The sequence below is a fragment of the Curcuma longa genome, chromosome 6 (assembly GCF_044706935.1).
Source record: "Curcuma longa cultivar G26 ecotype Majalengka, Jawa Barat chromosome 6, ITB_CL_G26_1.1, whole genome shotgun sequence".
NCBI lineage: Eukaryota > Viridiplantae > Streptophyta > Magnoliopsida > Zingiberales > Zingiberaceae > Curcuma > Curcuma longa.
The window spans coordinates 5,470,197-5,485,229 of NC_133866.1; the positions used below are offsets into that span (position 1 = coordinate 5,470,197).

Consider the following 15,033-nt stretch of genomic DNA (forward strand, 5'->3'; position numbering starts at 1 on the left):
CGACGGAGCCGAACGTCCCTCTAGCAAACCTCTCTCACCACCCTAGGGTTTCTCGTTGCTTGACGCCCGATCAACCCAGTCACTCGCCAACCCGACTAACCGTCAACCCGATAAGGAGACTCTTAGCCCACAGCAACCCAACCTGTTCATGATGCCCTGCCCTGATTTCTCAAAGAGTATTATCTACAGCTTCATCAACAAAATTATTTGAAAGTGTAATAATCTAATATTTACCATGGCTAAAATCTCATCCAACTTTTGATTATTCAGTGCAAAGAGGAGCCCACGGAGACTCTTATCTCACCATATCTGTACTTGAACAAAATCCTCAACTAAACAGCAATCTCTGTTTGCCCTTCAAGTCCTCATTGTTGGCACCAGAAGATTGAAAGAGACTTAACAGAGAGTGAGGACCTGCAATAGAACATGGCTAAATAGCTTGCAATAACATAGCATTTAATGTTTGATTCAAGGTTCAAGATTTTAAGTGGTGCCCAAGTTCTTAAGTTTCAAATTTTGATTAGAATGATATTATTTTGATATCATGTGTGATATTAATGGTATGAATTGAAGATAGGAAATAAAAATACTACTTAATTTAATGTGTGGACTAAGATAGATAAAATTATTGATTTTGATAATATAGACAATGACTACTCTATTTGGTTGGCCCAGTCTGTTTATTACACTCATTGGAGCCATCAACCTCAACCTATCTAGCCTACTCAAATAAAATATAGTAATCATGTAACAAAGATTTAAGAAAGATAATAGAGAAATAATATTCTATAAAAATTGATATTTTAAACTCATTTTATAATCACATATAAAATTATTTATTCTTGAGGGTTTATATGGGATAGCATGACTAATCCTATGAACCAAATGCACAATAAAAGAATGAATCAAAAGCAATTAACATTGAACCATATATAACCTTTGATATATAATGAAATGACAGAAAAAACAGATTGAGATTAAGTGAGTTACTCTAGCAAAATTGATTGATCATGATTATTCCAAGAAGCAATCAAAATCATATAAAAATTGAAAAACTTTACCATTTTAATGCCATACTATTCCAAAATTTGGGATACATCATGAATACATTTTAACTTTTCTATTCCCACATTACAGAACATTCTTGATCCTTTCCTATTCTACCTTTCTAGCTCTAATAATAATCTGGCTGTCATTATCTTTCAATAGAAACAAAGTTAAATGATAAGCTGCACTAAAACAAGATTACACTGTTCAAAGTTGCATCATGGTTTAGAAGTCCATACGTAATTGTACATTTACAGAAAACTTGCAGACCACTGCTGGAGTTTTGGAGCTCCACTACGAAAATGAGAGTGCATAAATCATAGTTGTACAAGAACTGAAGATCCTAACTTCTGTTAGGATTTAAAGGCGCTTAAATAAATGTGCCCAACTTAATTCTATAATCCGCCAAAATCTTACCATGTTCTACAATAGCAATATTGTATAAACGATAACCAAAAGTTAAGATTTTAGTAGATCTATGCTTAAGAAGCCTGCAATATTACTTTATGGGCATTTTATCAAAAAGAATCCTTCATAATTGGCGTTATATATGTAAGACATCAAGTCCATTTTTCCACATAAAACCCTTCCAAAAGGTAGAACAAGGTCATTTGCAAACCAACTTCTATAGTAAAAATCATAATTTGCAAACCAAAAGGTTTAATTTTAGGGCACCTCAAATTCAACATTTTAAATTTCAATAGTTTTACTACAAGTACATTTGTAAATCAATTTGTACTTTTCCATAGAGCAAAATGATTTACAAATAGACTAGCCACTGTAATAATCACAAATCATATTACGTTCAGCTTTAAAACATCCCAAGATCAACAATCTCACTTTTTAGGTGGCAAAAATGTATTTTTAGCCCTCAATCTTGTCACAAGTTATGTTATTTAGAAGGAGAAATCACAGTCAAAGGCATTATCAAAAAAAAGATTTGGAACAACTTTTAGTACAAAAAAATTATAAAGACTTGTTTTAGTAACTATTAATTATGATAGTCGCCTTTGGGTAAACTGCTCTTACTTTATTGGTTTCATCTAAGCTAATGAGTGATGATGTTAGCTAGCTGATCAAGCAAGGATGCTCCTCTCACTTAAACAAGAATGGTGAACCATGATATCTCTATATTTAATGGATGTTTCTTTGCGAAATCATTAATTATTTCAGAAACATATCAACATGTTATCTAAACTAGACAAAACAGACTTGCCACCTTTTAGATAAAATAGACAAGAAGTGGCATTCTGAAACTAGGCAACCCTGATTCCAAGTGCACTGGTTCATGATATCTAAATATCATAAGCTATGTCTCTACCAAATGACTATGCAACTTAAGATGGTGCTCAGACTTACACTAACAGTTACCCTGGTGTAGCATATGAATACAGTACAAGGATTGCCTATAATATTTGGTACGGATGGACATAAAAGATGTGAACATGAAGCAAGAAGTATCATAGGAATTAGAAAGTGGAGCACTCATTCTCCAAAATTGAGCACTTCTAAAGATTCCACAGGACAGCCCAAGTTCAAAATCAAGTCATCTGTGCACTATTTTAGTCATGGTAGGCCTTTTTAAACGGGAAATTTTCTATTTTGAATTTCTAAAAATAAGTAATAAAAATTTTACAAAAAAACTCACATCATCGATCTCTTAAAAAAAAAACAATTTTGTTGCCCACCTGAGGGAGAGTCCAAACGAAGAGCAAATAAAATAAGCGGAGAAGGGAATCTCTGCGCCCAGAAACAAGGGCAAGCAGGTCTGTCACTGAAAAGCCTGCTTACAGGTGCAACAAATACCGAGAACAAGACCCACTACAGTACGAATCCAACATTGACTCCACCCATTAATTCTTAACGCCGATACATGAAATTCATCAATTTTTCTCCCACATAAAAAGATGATATCTTCAACTTTGAAATCGACGTAGAAAAAGCTATACAACGGAATGTAGTATGCCGACACATCAAACTGGACATTGTCACGTGGAAACAGTAGCAACAAACAGGCTTTGCAAAGAATTCTGTTAGATATCGCCCAGAGAACAAAGCATATCAAGACTAATTCCAAGATCAAAATTTGAAAGATTAGGAACGCTAAAGCATCGAATGAAACGTCAAACAATAATAGATCTGCAATTATACACGGCTAAATTTGAACAAGCGAAGCAGAATCAACTTTTATACTGAAAAAGTAGCTTTTTGTTACCTAAAGTTTGATTCAGTTCAGGCTTTGTCGATGGTATGGCTTCTGCTGCCGCTGCTGTGAGGATTCCACCTCGCGGCGGAGACGTCCTTCTCTTTCTTGTGGGGCGAGAAGAACTGACCGAATCCAAATACGGAACCGGGCTTCGACGAGACTCGGAGCGAGCCAACCGGGATTACGTTGAGCACAGGCGCGATTCGGACATTGGCTGAGTAAGACCGCTCCATCGCCCTATAGGGCTTTCTCCGGAAGTGATGACCACTGACGCCGGCAGCAGGAAAGCTTCCTGGGCTGCTCGAGCTCCGCTCTAGCGCCTGGAAGACTACCTTCCCAGACGCGTTCATCCGCGGGCTATCGACAGAAACTCCCCTCGACGGAGGCGCCGCCTCCCCCCGACGCCTTACCGGACTTCGGCCTGTCCTTGTCGCGTGGTTGTTCGCCAAGCTGGCGCCCCTTGTCTGGGATGCCCGCACTGGGGTCGTGGCCCGGGCGAGGGAGATCCGGTCGTGCACTCGCTTTTCGAAGTCGAGGGAGAGCCGCGGAAACTCGTCGTGGTCAGCGCCCGAGGAGGAGGACGAAGAGGAGAGTGAGCGGCGGGTGGATACGGATACCGGCTCGGCCTCCGAGTCGCGGAGAAGCGGTGTGGAGATGGAGGAATCGGCAAGGGAGGGCTTCTGATGGCGGTGAAGGAGATGGAGAAGCGATTTGGTGCTAAGATGCAAGCTCCTAGTAGGGGTCGCCTGCACCGCCTTCTCAATGCCCGGTTTAGGGCTATTCGACTTCTTGAGACCAAGTAGCTCCCTCCACCGGCTTGAACACCTCGGCGCCTTGGGCGACTGCGCGCAAAGCTCGGATCCGAGAACATCCGCCACCCGACGAGGCCGCTCCGCCTCAGGAGATCGGATCTCCTCCACGTGAGCCCGCGCCGCCGAGATCTGGAGCGGAACAAGCTTCCCGTCGGAGAAGAGCTCGTCAGCAGGCAACATGGCGACGGGATCTTCCGGGCGGAACTCGAAATCGGGCGCTAATTCCAGGCTCACCTCCCCATTGTCGTCCGACACGGAGGGGTCAGCGTCTTCGTGGCTGAAGGAAATCCGGGGGCTGAGCCAGCCGAAGGCGGAGCGAGAAGGGGCGAAATCCAGGAAAGCGGAGTCCGTCAGAGGAGCAGAGGCGTTGACGCAGGTGGAGGCCATCGCGGGGCATCCGACGGCGAGGGTTTCCGGCGGTGATGCGGCGGCGGAGGAAGACGAGAAGCCTCGACAGTGCGATCCGATCAGTATAAACAAAGGGTCATATAAATAAGACATATTTTTTACTTTGCCCCCCGAAAGTTCACTCCGTTGTAAATTTACCCTCATAACTTGAAATTTTATATTTTGTGCTTGGAATTTAATAGGACGTAATAATATAGCTAAAATTACTCAAATAAAATTGTAATTTTGATTAAAATTATTCAATAATATTAATTAAAATTGAAGTAGTTCTTTGGTGATAATATAAATTAAAGAGGTTCTTTTAAAAATTTTATCCAATTTAATATTGAAAAAACATATTCCAATTATTTTCTTGTCTTTTGCGTAGTGGACTTGTGGGCCCGTCTCTCTGACTCCTTGTCCGTACGTCGACCGCCACGATGTTGACGGGCCGTCTTCCTCGAGTCCGCCGCCGCCACCTATTCGCCCTCTCTTTGCCGTCCGATCGAAATCCGACGGCTGATATAGCTCGCGGCGCCGATAGCCGCCCATTCGCCGAAGCGTGTCCATCTAGGCGACGGGCTCGATCAGCCGTTGGATCGAACTGCGTGATGGTTCCGAATCACGAAGCATTTGCGATTTTAAAGACTTTATATAATTAAATAAATAAATTTTAATTAAATTAGCAGAGGTGATATTATGCGCGACCCCGTGCGCGACACAGTCGACACCTTCAGCTTCCTGCCGCCGTCGCCGCGCCGTCCGGTACCGCCAACTGCCGGACCGGACCCGTTTGACGCGCCACTCGCCGGCGCATCGGCCGGTGTCGGATTCCGACCGAATTGTGATCGGAATTAAGTGCAATTTGGTCGGAAACACGTCGGTAGTGGCACGCGGCGTTCCCGGCCAAATCGCGGCCGGATTCCGACTAAATCGCGGTCGGAGATCGGCCGGGGAAGGACCGTCGTCGCACGCCGATCCTTCCCCGGTCGGTCTCCGGCTGCGATTTAGTCAGGAACGTCGCGTGCCACTGTCGGCGTGTTTCCGACCAAATTGCACCGAATTCCAATCACAATCCGGCCGGAATCCGACACCGGCCGACGGCCCCGCGAGTGGTGTGTCGATCGGACCCGGTCCGACGATCGGAAGTGGCCGGACGGCGCAGCGGCAGCGACGGGGTTGGGCGGCATAAGCACTGTGCATTCCCACTTTTGGACGATCAGATCTGCGTGATCACATATGATCGACGGTAGATCGGCTGGCGCGCACAATCGCGCACGCGAGAGGCGCGTAAAATATCAATTCTAATTAAATTAGTGCCGTTGAATAAAATAAAATTTTAATTTAATTAAATAAAAATAAATGGGAGCAAATTACAGCAACCGCTTTCCTCTTCGCTTCCCTGCGACAACTGCTGCTGCCTTTTTGGTTCCCTCCCTTTCCCCTGTCGCTCTGCTGCTACTGTCGCCTTTCTCTCTGCCCTAATAAATCGCCGCTCGCGTACGAGGAGGCGAAGCCCGCCGCCCGAGGCCCCTTGCCTATGTCGGCTCCAGGTGCCCTTCCAACCGATCATCTCATTACTATGCCTCAATCTCGGAGTTGACTCGACCGACGGTGATAATTGGGCGTTGCATTCGCATTGAGATTTACGTTTCTGGGTTTGGTTTTTGGGCGAAGTAGGTCTCAAAGTCGAGATCTTTGGATGGTAGATGGTGTATTACCATGTTCCTACTTCCTTCCCGGCATGACTATGTTTTTTCGTTTTGAATTCCATTGGTAATGAATTGTTCTTCGTGAAATTTTGGGATCGAAGTTTGTCTTTTTTGTAGTATTATGGATTATCTTGGGTAGTGTGGTGGTTCTTCCTGGCATATCTAATCTATGTTCTTTAGTTTTGTGCTTTCCCTTATTTCCTTTTGAATTCCGTTGGTGATGGATTGTTCCTGGTTCTTGGTTTCTGGGTAATTTTTTGTTATCTTCTTGCATTTTCTCTTTGAGTTTGGCATCACTTTGAATAGGGATGAAAGGAAGTGTTTCTGCATCTTTTTCCAAATTTTGCTACTTTTGAGCCAAAGGTTCATATATGTGAAGTTTAAGATTTGCAATTTAGTGTGTAATTTTTGTAGCTAGAAATGCAGGTAGTAAACAAGAGCACTGTGATTGTTGTATGAGATTCAGTCATCAAAGGAATGGTTGATGCTAAAGTTGACAGGGCTGCCGAGAAATTAGCTCTTAAGAATTTGCTTATAAATCTGGTGTAGCTACTGATCAAAATACTGAGCCTCTTATAGTTTTGAAAACACCCTTGATGATGGAGGAAGATATTGATGAGAGGAGATTAGGGTCATGTATGGGTTGTTCGAGTGCTAATGGAGAATGCATTGCCAATGGTAGGATAATCAGATTAAAAGTTATGGTGGATGATCACATTCAATGGTTGAAGGAGGGCCTTCAACAGCTGAAGAGTCTTGATAGGATGAGTAGAGGACCAATTAGTTCTCGCAGCATGTCGAATAAAACTATTGAAAAACTGCTAGAAGTGGATCAAAGGGTGGATGCTTTGAGAGATGTATTTGCTGTAGGTTTTGAACAGATTAATGCCATGATTTGCTTAAAGAAAGATGTGTTAGATGAACTTGAATTGAAACATGAGCTTGACCGAGAAGTTAGTATTATTGTGTTCCAAGATTACATCAGAGGTCTTCGAGATGAATATGAAACTAAGTTGTATGGTCAAACAGTCTTTATCAACAATTTACACAAGAATGCACAGAAAAAAGTTTCTGAGCTCAATGCATTGCATGATGAACTGCATGTTATTTTGGAGGAAGTAAATAGTCCTGAAAATTTTGAAGAATGGAGTGTCACAAAAAAGAAAGAACATTTTCCTGTGAAAGTATTAGGAAATCACAATTTCCCGTTGCAGATTGAGGAAAATGTTGAGACGACGAGAGGAAAATCTGAGGACTCAGGAGATCAGACGTTGGACATTGCTCATCTTCCTCAAGTGAAGAAAATGACAAAGGAGGAATTGCTTGCTTATTGCAAAAATGAAATGACAATGATGAGGAGAAGACATGACTCGGAATTGCTAGAGAAAACAGAGGAGTTGTTTAGGTTTAAGAGGGAAATACTCAAAGAAAAGGGTTCTTTGCCTATTCGGAAGGATAAGGAGCTTGAACATATAAAGAAACAAGTAGAACAATTCGCTTTGAAGTTGGATAGACTTCTCAAAGAGGAGACATTACCTCAACTTTGTAACCCTGAAGATGATTTACAGGGCTTTAAGGAGAGAGAATTTTACCTTCTTTCTGAAAATAATCGCCTAGAAAGGATGCATATGAAGAAAACAAACGAGCTTAATTGTCTGTCATCACAGCTCTCACATGTAGCAAACCAGATGTCATTCTATTCATCCCTAGAAGCAAACTACTCAAAACAACTAATGAAACTGGAAAGTCAGATTGATGATGTAAAGATGGAATCTTACTTGAATTCTAACTTGTACAATACTGTTTTAAGAGGGTTGATGGATGAGCACCAATATATATTGCATGATTTTGAGGTCGAGATTGAATCTCAGCTAGATATCTATACTGGTATTTTTAGTGGGGTGATTTTTGATGCTATCTCAAATATGAACCCTCCAATGCTAAAATCTCATGAAGAGAAGAAGTCTCTTGAGGCATTAGTTTCAGAAAAAGATAATGCATTGAAGTTGAAACTCCAAGAAAACGACAAATTGAAGAAGGCTATATCATCAATTTCATCAGCAATGAGTGAAAACGAAAAGTTAAAGACGTCTTTTGAGGCGTTGTTATTGGAAAAAGAGAATGCCTTGAGGTTGGAAATTGAAGAGAGACACAAGTTGAAGCAAGCCATGATGTCACTTTCCTCATTGTTTGAAGAAAAAGAAAAACTAGCTTTAGAGGCACAAACGGTATTAATCCAACATAAGGAGCAGCTTGATGCTGTCTACCAGGAACTCAGCATGCTCAGGGAGCTAAATAGCAAACAAGAAGCACAATTGTCAGGATATAAACTGGAATCCCGATCATTGAAAAGTAGATTGAATGAGACATTGCAGCAAATTCATCATTATGAACTTGAGACGGATAAACTTAAGGAGAACTTTAAAATTGCATCAGATGCTTTAAAAGATGTAGAAGAGCAGAAAATCATGCTTCTAGGAGTCATTGAAGATAATCAGAGGGCATTTTCATCATCTTTTGAAAAGGACAAAGATCAAGTAAAGCAGTTGGAATCTATCATCAAGTTTACGATGGAACTTTCTACGAGTTTTGCAGATTTAGAAAGACTTTTGATAGATGGTACTAAAAGAAATGATTCTAGGTGTGTATTATTTATTTTCTCTGAAATTATTCATGTTCATATGCTCACATCAAAGTAGAACTGACTGTTGGTAGACTTCATAGTTTGCACACAAGTTGAAGAGAATAGAACCTGAAATTTTACATTGCTTGATAATTTGTGACGTCTTTGGGACATCAACAAAGCATTGAAAACTTGATGAGTTGAATATCCTAATTATGCTCTCATATATATTGACTTGATTCTAGCCCTGGATTCAACTATTTAATATGTTTGAGAATGAACTGTTTGTTATCTATCAAACAAATCTTCTTCTTCCTCTTACCCATATTTTCATTTTAAAAGAACAACTGCAAGATTTGTTCCTCGTAGATCTTCACCAATGTACAAAATCCCAACCCATGAATACACACGCAGCAAGTTGCATGATTTTTCAGGCCTTACAAATGATGTCCTAGTTTAAAGCTGACTCCGTTGATACATGTCAGCCCTTTTGGTATACATTATTGATTGAGAATGAATGTCCTCTTACCATTTACAGGTTGAAGTTACTGAATCATCAATTGAGCCAACTAGTGCAACTGGCTGATCAACAGAAAAAGAAATGCTTGAGGTACAAAACTATGCTTGAAATCAGATGCTCTGACTTGGAGAAGGCAGAAACTGAGGTATATGTTTGTAATTATTTTTCTCATTTCTCTGTGTATAATAGTATAATTTTTATTTACCATATTTATTGAATCACTATAACAGACAACTCGTTCCATGTATTTCTTTCTTCCCCAGGTTGATCTTCTAGGTGACGAAGTCGAGGCACTTGTGGGACTTCTTGGAAAGATATACTTAGTACTTGATCATTACTCCTCAATATTGCAGCATTATCCGGGAGTAAGACTGTTTGCTTGTGATTTACTAATGTCATATTGTCTCTTTTGAGCACTGAGAACTGAATCGAGTGAGTTTCACACCTCAAACTGATTACTGACTTTGAGGTTGCCCAAAAACCATTGTTCTTAGTATCAAATAGGCACATCCTTATTTTGCTTCTTAAATGAGACTTTGCTTCACTGGAACCACATTCCATATGCAGAAATATCAAATTGCTCACATCATGTCATTTAACATAATGATTAATCGAATTGTATCTATTTGTAGTTCATATATAACAAGGTATGTTTACTTTGCAGCGAATTTGATAGTCTAACTATTGATTTCATTCTTAAAGGTAATGGAGATTCTCAAAATGATTCAAAGAGAATTAAATGGACGAGACAATTAGAGGCTTTGCCAAACCATCAAGTCTCCACTGGGTTTTCTACAAGAAGTACCAGTGATTCAGCTTGAGGCATCGACCAGAATCAAGATAAGGGGTTCAGTCCAGTCCTAGTTGCGATTGTTATCATTTCAGTTTCAGACAGTTGACCAGTGTTTACTTTTCACTGTCTCATAGATATTCATATTTCGACCGAAAAGGATGAAGCAATGAGCTTGCCGATGCGACTTGATCTCCAACAAATACGGATAATGTGTGTATTCTCGTGTGCTTTTTGTGTAACTGTCTATATTTGTTCACCACAACAATTTTTTTTTTCATGTATGCTTTTGTTTCTTCAACCCATATGCTCTTATATATGTAAGTCTTTTGTATATGATACTCATTCTAATATATGAATCAATTTTGTGGTAGGCAATGATTATTCATGTATTTGTGATAATATAGTGCAAATTTGATCTTCAAAGGAGGAAAGATTACATTAAAGATATTTCGCAAAAATTTTTAAAAATCTTTTAGGATAAGAATATTTATTCAAAAAGATTAAAAAATACAGAAAAGAATAATTCTTCTGGTGTCTCTACACTTATCACATTTAAAAAAAGGGGTTGACTTCTCACCAATATTGATAGTCTATTGTAACAACTTAAAAGTTTGACCGACAATATCCACCATGACAATTGACCTACAATTTCAAAAAATCATTTTCTAGCAAATGTCAATGTCGATCATGAATCTATCAAATCAAAAAAAAATTGCATGTTTTGATGGGCAATCAATATCCATGCATCAAGCAACTTGTTACCTACAATATTGAGCAACAAGTAGGACATGTCTACTCTTCATGACGGCATTATAGCAAATTACACAATAAAATTTGTCTGGATTGACCGCCGTAAATAAATAGAACCACCCCCATACTGGGATTATCATCAATATTGAACTAGGGCATGCCTACTCTTCATGAATTATAGCAAATTAACATAAAATTTGCCATGAAAATAAATAGAAATCATACAATCATAAAGGGTATGCACGAAGCTCCCGTCAATATTTAGTTTATAAAAGGATTTATTGTACAGAACCTTAAATCTATGAGTCACACATTATACAATCAAATGAATTAAAAAATAGAAATCAAGCAAACAAATCAATTTTATTTGAATTCAAAGTCAAATAGTAGTTGACTATATGAAAAATAACATAATTTCTAAAATAGAATCATAAAAAACACAATTATTATCTAAGCCAGATGTAGGCAATTAATACTAATCTATTACTTGAGGAGGAGCTTCCAAGGCAAGCAATTAATTCTTGTGATTAGGATTTTCACAAAAGGAAATAATTAAAAGTTGTTTGATTAATAAAGAAGAATAAAACGGATAGGGCATCATAAGCATTCATATGCTCTTTTCATATGTTTGTAGGGCTATAAGAAGCAAGAGAGACAAAAGAATTCATACACCCCTAAGTTTATCCTCTTTTCGGCGAGTAATTTAGGCACTTTAATTAGGTCTTGTCCACCTTGAGCAAGCTCACCTTTGAGCCAACCTCAACTTACACCTTGGATGAAGTAATTAAGTTCATCTCATATGAGCTAAACTCATCTTTAGGACATCAAATCCACCTCAATAGCCTTTTAGGGCACCTTTATCGACCTATATATAGGCGTTTCGAGTGAACCGCATAAGCTCTCACTCAATCTTGACTAGACTTAACTTATACTCGTCCATTCTACACGATAACTTAAAAATATATGAACATTGCATGAATCCAATAACCTATAAAAGGATGCCTTCTCTTCAATATGTATTAACATATCATTGAACTGAGACATTCCTTATAATTCTCTACACTCAAAACCAAAGAGCACTAGTTAAAGAATCTGTAGTTAATTAATAGAATTGTTTGATGAGGATAAGATCATGTATATTAAATGCATGCAACTTGTTTTACTTTGTGTATTCAACTGGTTTTGTAGGCGTGCATAGCTTTTATAAATGAGAGACAAACCCTAGTGCACTTGCTATTTTATATGTGCATATGATTAAGTACACATCATGATCATGTCATCCTTGTTAATGAAAGTTGATATTAACACCACTGTTTAAGTGTTAATTGACAAGATTAAGCTTCAAACTTTTGGTTCACTACTCAAATTATAGAACCAATTAGTTCAAAGCCTGAATCCCCAAACAACAAGATTAAGTCATGAAAAAAATGTTTAGAAATAAGTGAGGAATAAAGTGATTGTCTTAATTTTCTAAGACTCCTTGTTTAGCACCAACCCTTCATACATACTTTAGTTAATCTATGCATGTACCTAACCTTCAATTAATCACATTTCTAATGCCACAAAATTAGTGGAGTATGATGAAAAAAATAGTATAAAATAATTAGAATAACATTAATAAAAGTGTACTAATTAGTATTAAGGATGGATTTGTTGTCCTTATTGTAGTTAATAATTGATTTCCTTGTTGTTTTTGCTCCCTATCAACCCTTCAAGTGGAGACTTACCTAAACCCTAAAGTTAATTAAGAACAAACTCATTTAATTATTAACAAACATAGGATTAAGAGAGCATAATCTTACCTATGCAAATTCTATCATAACTAGGTCCACACGTGTATTGAGCACTTCTAATTAAATATTGTATTTATCCTAAAATTTAAGTAATAAATTAAGCATGAAATTTATTTACCTCATAATTACTGCCAACGTACACGTGGCGCACTCTGGTCTGATCAAACGCATCTCTGCCGTCCGATCTCATGCCATTGATTCACGCCCCTTCACTCAGAAAATACTAGCCGTCCGATGAGAATCGAGCGGTCCAAACGCCATCACGTCCACGGGGTGCGGCTATCCTGCGCGCCTTTCTCTATTTAAGCGGCCCCCGCGGGTCTACGGTCCGCCACCGTCGCATGGTCAATAAACCCGGTTTGACTCGGTTTGGACCGGTAGCGGCTCGATAGCTCCTCCGATGGCATCGATGGACGCCGACAAGCTCAGCTACGAGATCTTCTCCATCCTCGAGAGCAAGTTCCTTTTCAGCGGGTCTCCGGCGATCGCCGGAGTATCCGGGGGTAGGGTCCGCATCCTCTCCATCGACGGAGGGGATTGCCCCTCCGACGCCCTTCTCGCCGCCGCCGCCCTCGCACGGCTCGAATCCTCCCTTCGTGTCCAAACAGGCGATCCCTCCGCCCGCGTCGCCGACCTCTTCGACGTCGCCGCCGGATCCGGCGCCGGCGGCGTCCTCGCCGCGATGCTCTTCACCAAGGGCCCTGACGGCCGCCCGCTCCTCTCCGCCGCTAAAGCCCTCCGCCTCCTGGCGGCCGAGAGCCGCCGCCGCCGCGGGCGCGGATTCGGCACCTGCGGCCTCCTCCGCCGCCGGCCGGGCGGGTTCTTTCGCCGGGTGTTCGGGGACGCGACGCTGAGGAACGCCGTGAAGCCGGTGCTGATCCCCTGCTACGACCTCGCGACGGCGGCCCCCTTTCTCTTCTCGCGGGCCGACGCGGTGGAAGCGGACGGGTTCGACTTCCGGGTGTGGGAGGTGTGCGCCGCCACGTGCGCCGGCGCCGCGGCGGTGGAGCTCCGATCGGTGGACGGGCGGACGCGCGTCTCCGCCGTTGGCGGCCGCGTCGCGATGGCGAACCCCACCGCCGCCGCCATCACACACGTTCTGCTCAACAAGCAGGAGTTCCCCTTCGCCTGCGGCGTGGAGGACCTCCTCGTCGTTTCTCTTGGAGCCGCCCCGGCGGAACCCTCCGCCATCGGCGGGGCAGAACTCCTCCGGATCACCGGCGAGTGCGTCGCTGACATGGTACGGATTCTAAATATTTAAAAAACATTAAAAAATCAAAAAAATTCAAACTTTAATATCTAAAATAATAATTTTTCTATCCTGCGCTCCTTACCCCGCGCCCTCACTGTTGTCGCCGCTGCCGCTTCGCCATCGGCCGCCGCACATTCCCGCACCGGATTCCGGCCAGAAAGTGGGCGGAATCCGATGAATTCGACCACGATCGGCGGTCCTTCCTCGGCCAGTCTCCGGTCGGAATTTGGTCGGATTCTGACGTGATTTGGCCGGAATCGGCCGATAGGCACTGGCAGCCGATTTCCGACCAAATTCCGATCGGAGACCGGCCGAGGAAGAACTGTCGGCAGTCCTTCCTTGGTCGGTCTTCGATCGGAATTTGATCAAAAATCGACCGCGATTTGATCGAAATCACCTGCCAGTGTTGAGCGACCAATTCCGATCGAATTCGTCGGATTCCAACCACTTTCCGGTTGGAATCTGGGGTCGGACTGTGCGCCGACGAGTTGCGCGTCCATCGGGCGTGATGCGGCGACCGACGGTGGCCGAACGGCAATGCTACAGCGGCGAGGGGTCGGTTGGGAGGACCACATGATAGCAAAATTCCTAAAATAAATATCTAAATTCTATTTATTTGAACAGGTGGATCAAACCGTGGCCATGGCATTTGGAAATCTCAGAACAAGCAATTATATTCGCATCCAGGTAGTTCACTTATTTTAACTCAAAATTTAATAAATTTAAAATCTTATAATTGCAATTATGGAAATCATAATTAAATAATATTTTCTAATTAAAATTCCTTTTAGGCCAACGGCTTCATGTCTGGAGATTGCTCATCCAAGTCGAAGAACTTGTTGCAAACAGTGGAAGACATGCTTTTGCAGAGAAATATGGAGTCATTCCTCTTCAGAGGGAAAAAGATCTCTCAACAGAGTCATGCAGACAAGCTCGACCAAATCGCGGTCGAGCTGATCGAAGAGGAAGAGAAGAGGAAGAAGAGCTCGATCCCAATTGTGGTGATTAAGCAAGCAAGCACATGTCCCTTTAGCCGACCGGGCGGGGTGTCTTCCTCCGCAAAGATGAAGCTCAGTGAACCTTACACAATATAAGCAACAAGCTTTCTAAAGCATAACTGTGACAAAGGCACAGATTA

The 15,033-nt window shown here is 41.5% G+C and overlaps 3 protein-coding genes across 3 annotated transcripts; 2 read left to right on the forward strand and 1 right to left on the reverse strand.

Moving 5' to 3' along the window:
* Nucleotides 1-2,938: 2,938 nt before the first annotated feature.
* Nucleotides 2,939-4,509, reverse strand: LOC141830966 (uncharacterized). The gene is made up of 2 exons (XM_074718418.1): nucleotides 3,263-4,509; nucleotides 2,939-3,077 (listed from the first exon to the last, which is right to left on the reverse strand). The coding sequence occupies exon 1, from the start codon at nucleotides 4,450-4,452 to the stop codon at nucleotides 3,280-3,282; it is 1,173 nt and encodes a 390-aa protein (XP_074574519.1). The 5' UTR covers nucleotides 4,453-4,509; the 3' UTR covers nucleotides 2,939-3,077; nucleotides 3,263-3,279.
* Nucleotides 4,510-5,921: 1,412 nt separating this feature from the next.
* Nucleotides 5,922-10,432, forward strand: LOC141830963 (WPP domain-associated protein-like). Its single transcript, XM_074718414.1, has 5 exons — nucleotides 5,922-6,005; nucleotides 6,591-8,805; nucleotides 9,326-9,452; nucleotides 9,571-9,672; nucleotides 10,010-10,432. Exons 2-5 carry the CDS (start codon nucleotides 6,761-6,763, stop codon nucleotides 10,061-10,063), a joined length of 2,328 nt encoding a protein of 775 aa, XP_074574515.1. The 5' UTR covers nucleotides 5,922-6,005; nucleotides 6,591-6,760; the 3' UTR covers nucleotides 10,064-10,432.
* A 2,580-nt stretch (nucleotides 10,433-13,012) lies between these two features.
* On the forward strand, nucleotides 13,013-14,996 carry LOC141830965 (patatin-like protein 3). Its single transcript, XM_074718417.1, has 3 exons — nucleotides 13,013-13,883; nucleotides 14,520-14,582; nucleotides 14,687-14,996. The coding sequence occupies exons 1-3, from the start codon at nucleotides 13,044-13,046 to the stop codon at nucleotides 14,987-14,989; spliced, it is 1,206 nt and encodes a 401-aa protein (XP_074574518.1). The 5' UTR covers nucleotides 13,013-13,043; the 3' UTR covers nucleotides 14,990-14,996.
* The last annotated feature ends 37 nt before the right edge of the window (nucleotides 14,997-15,033 follow it).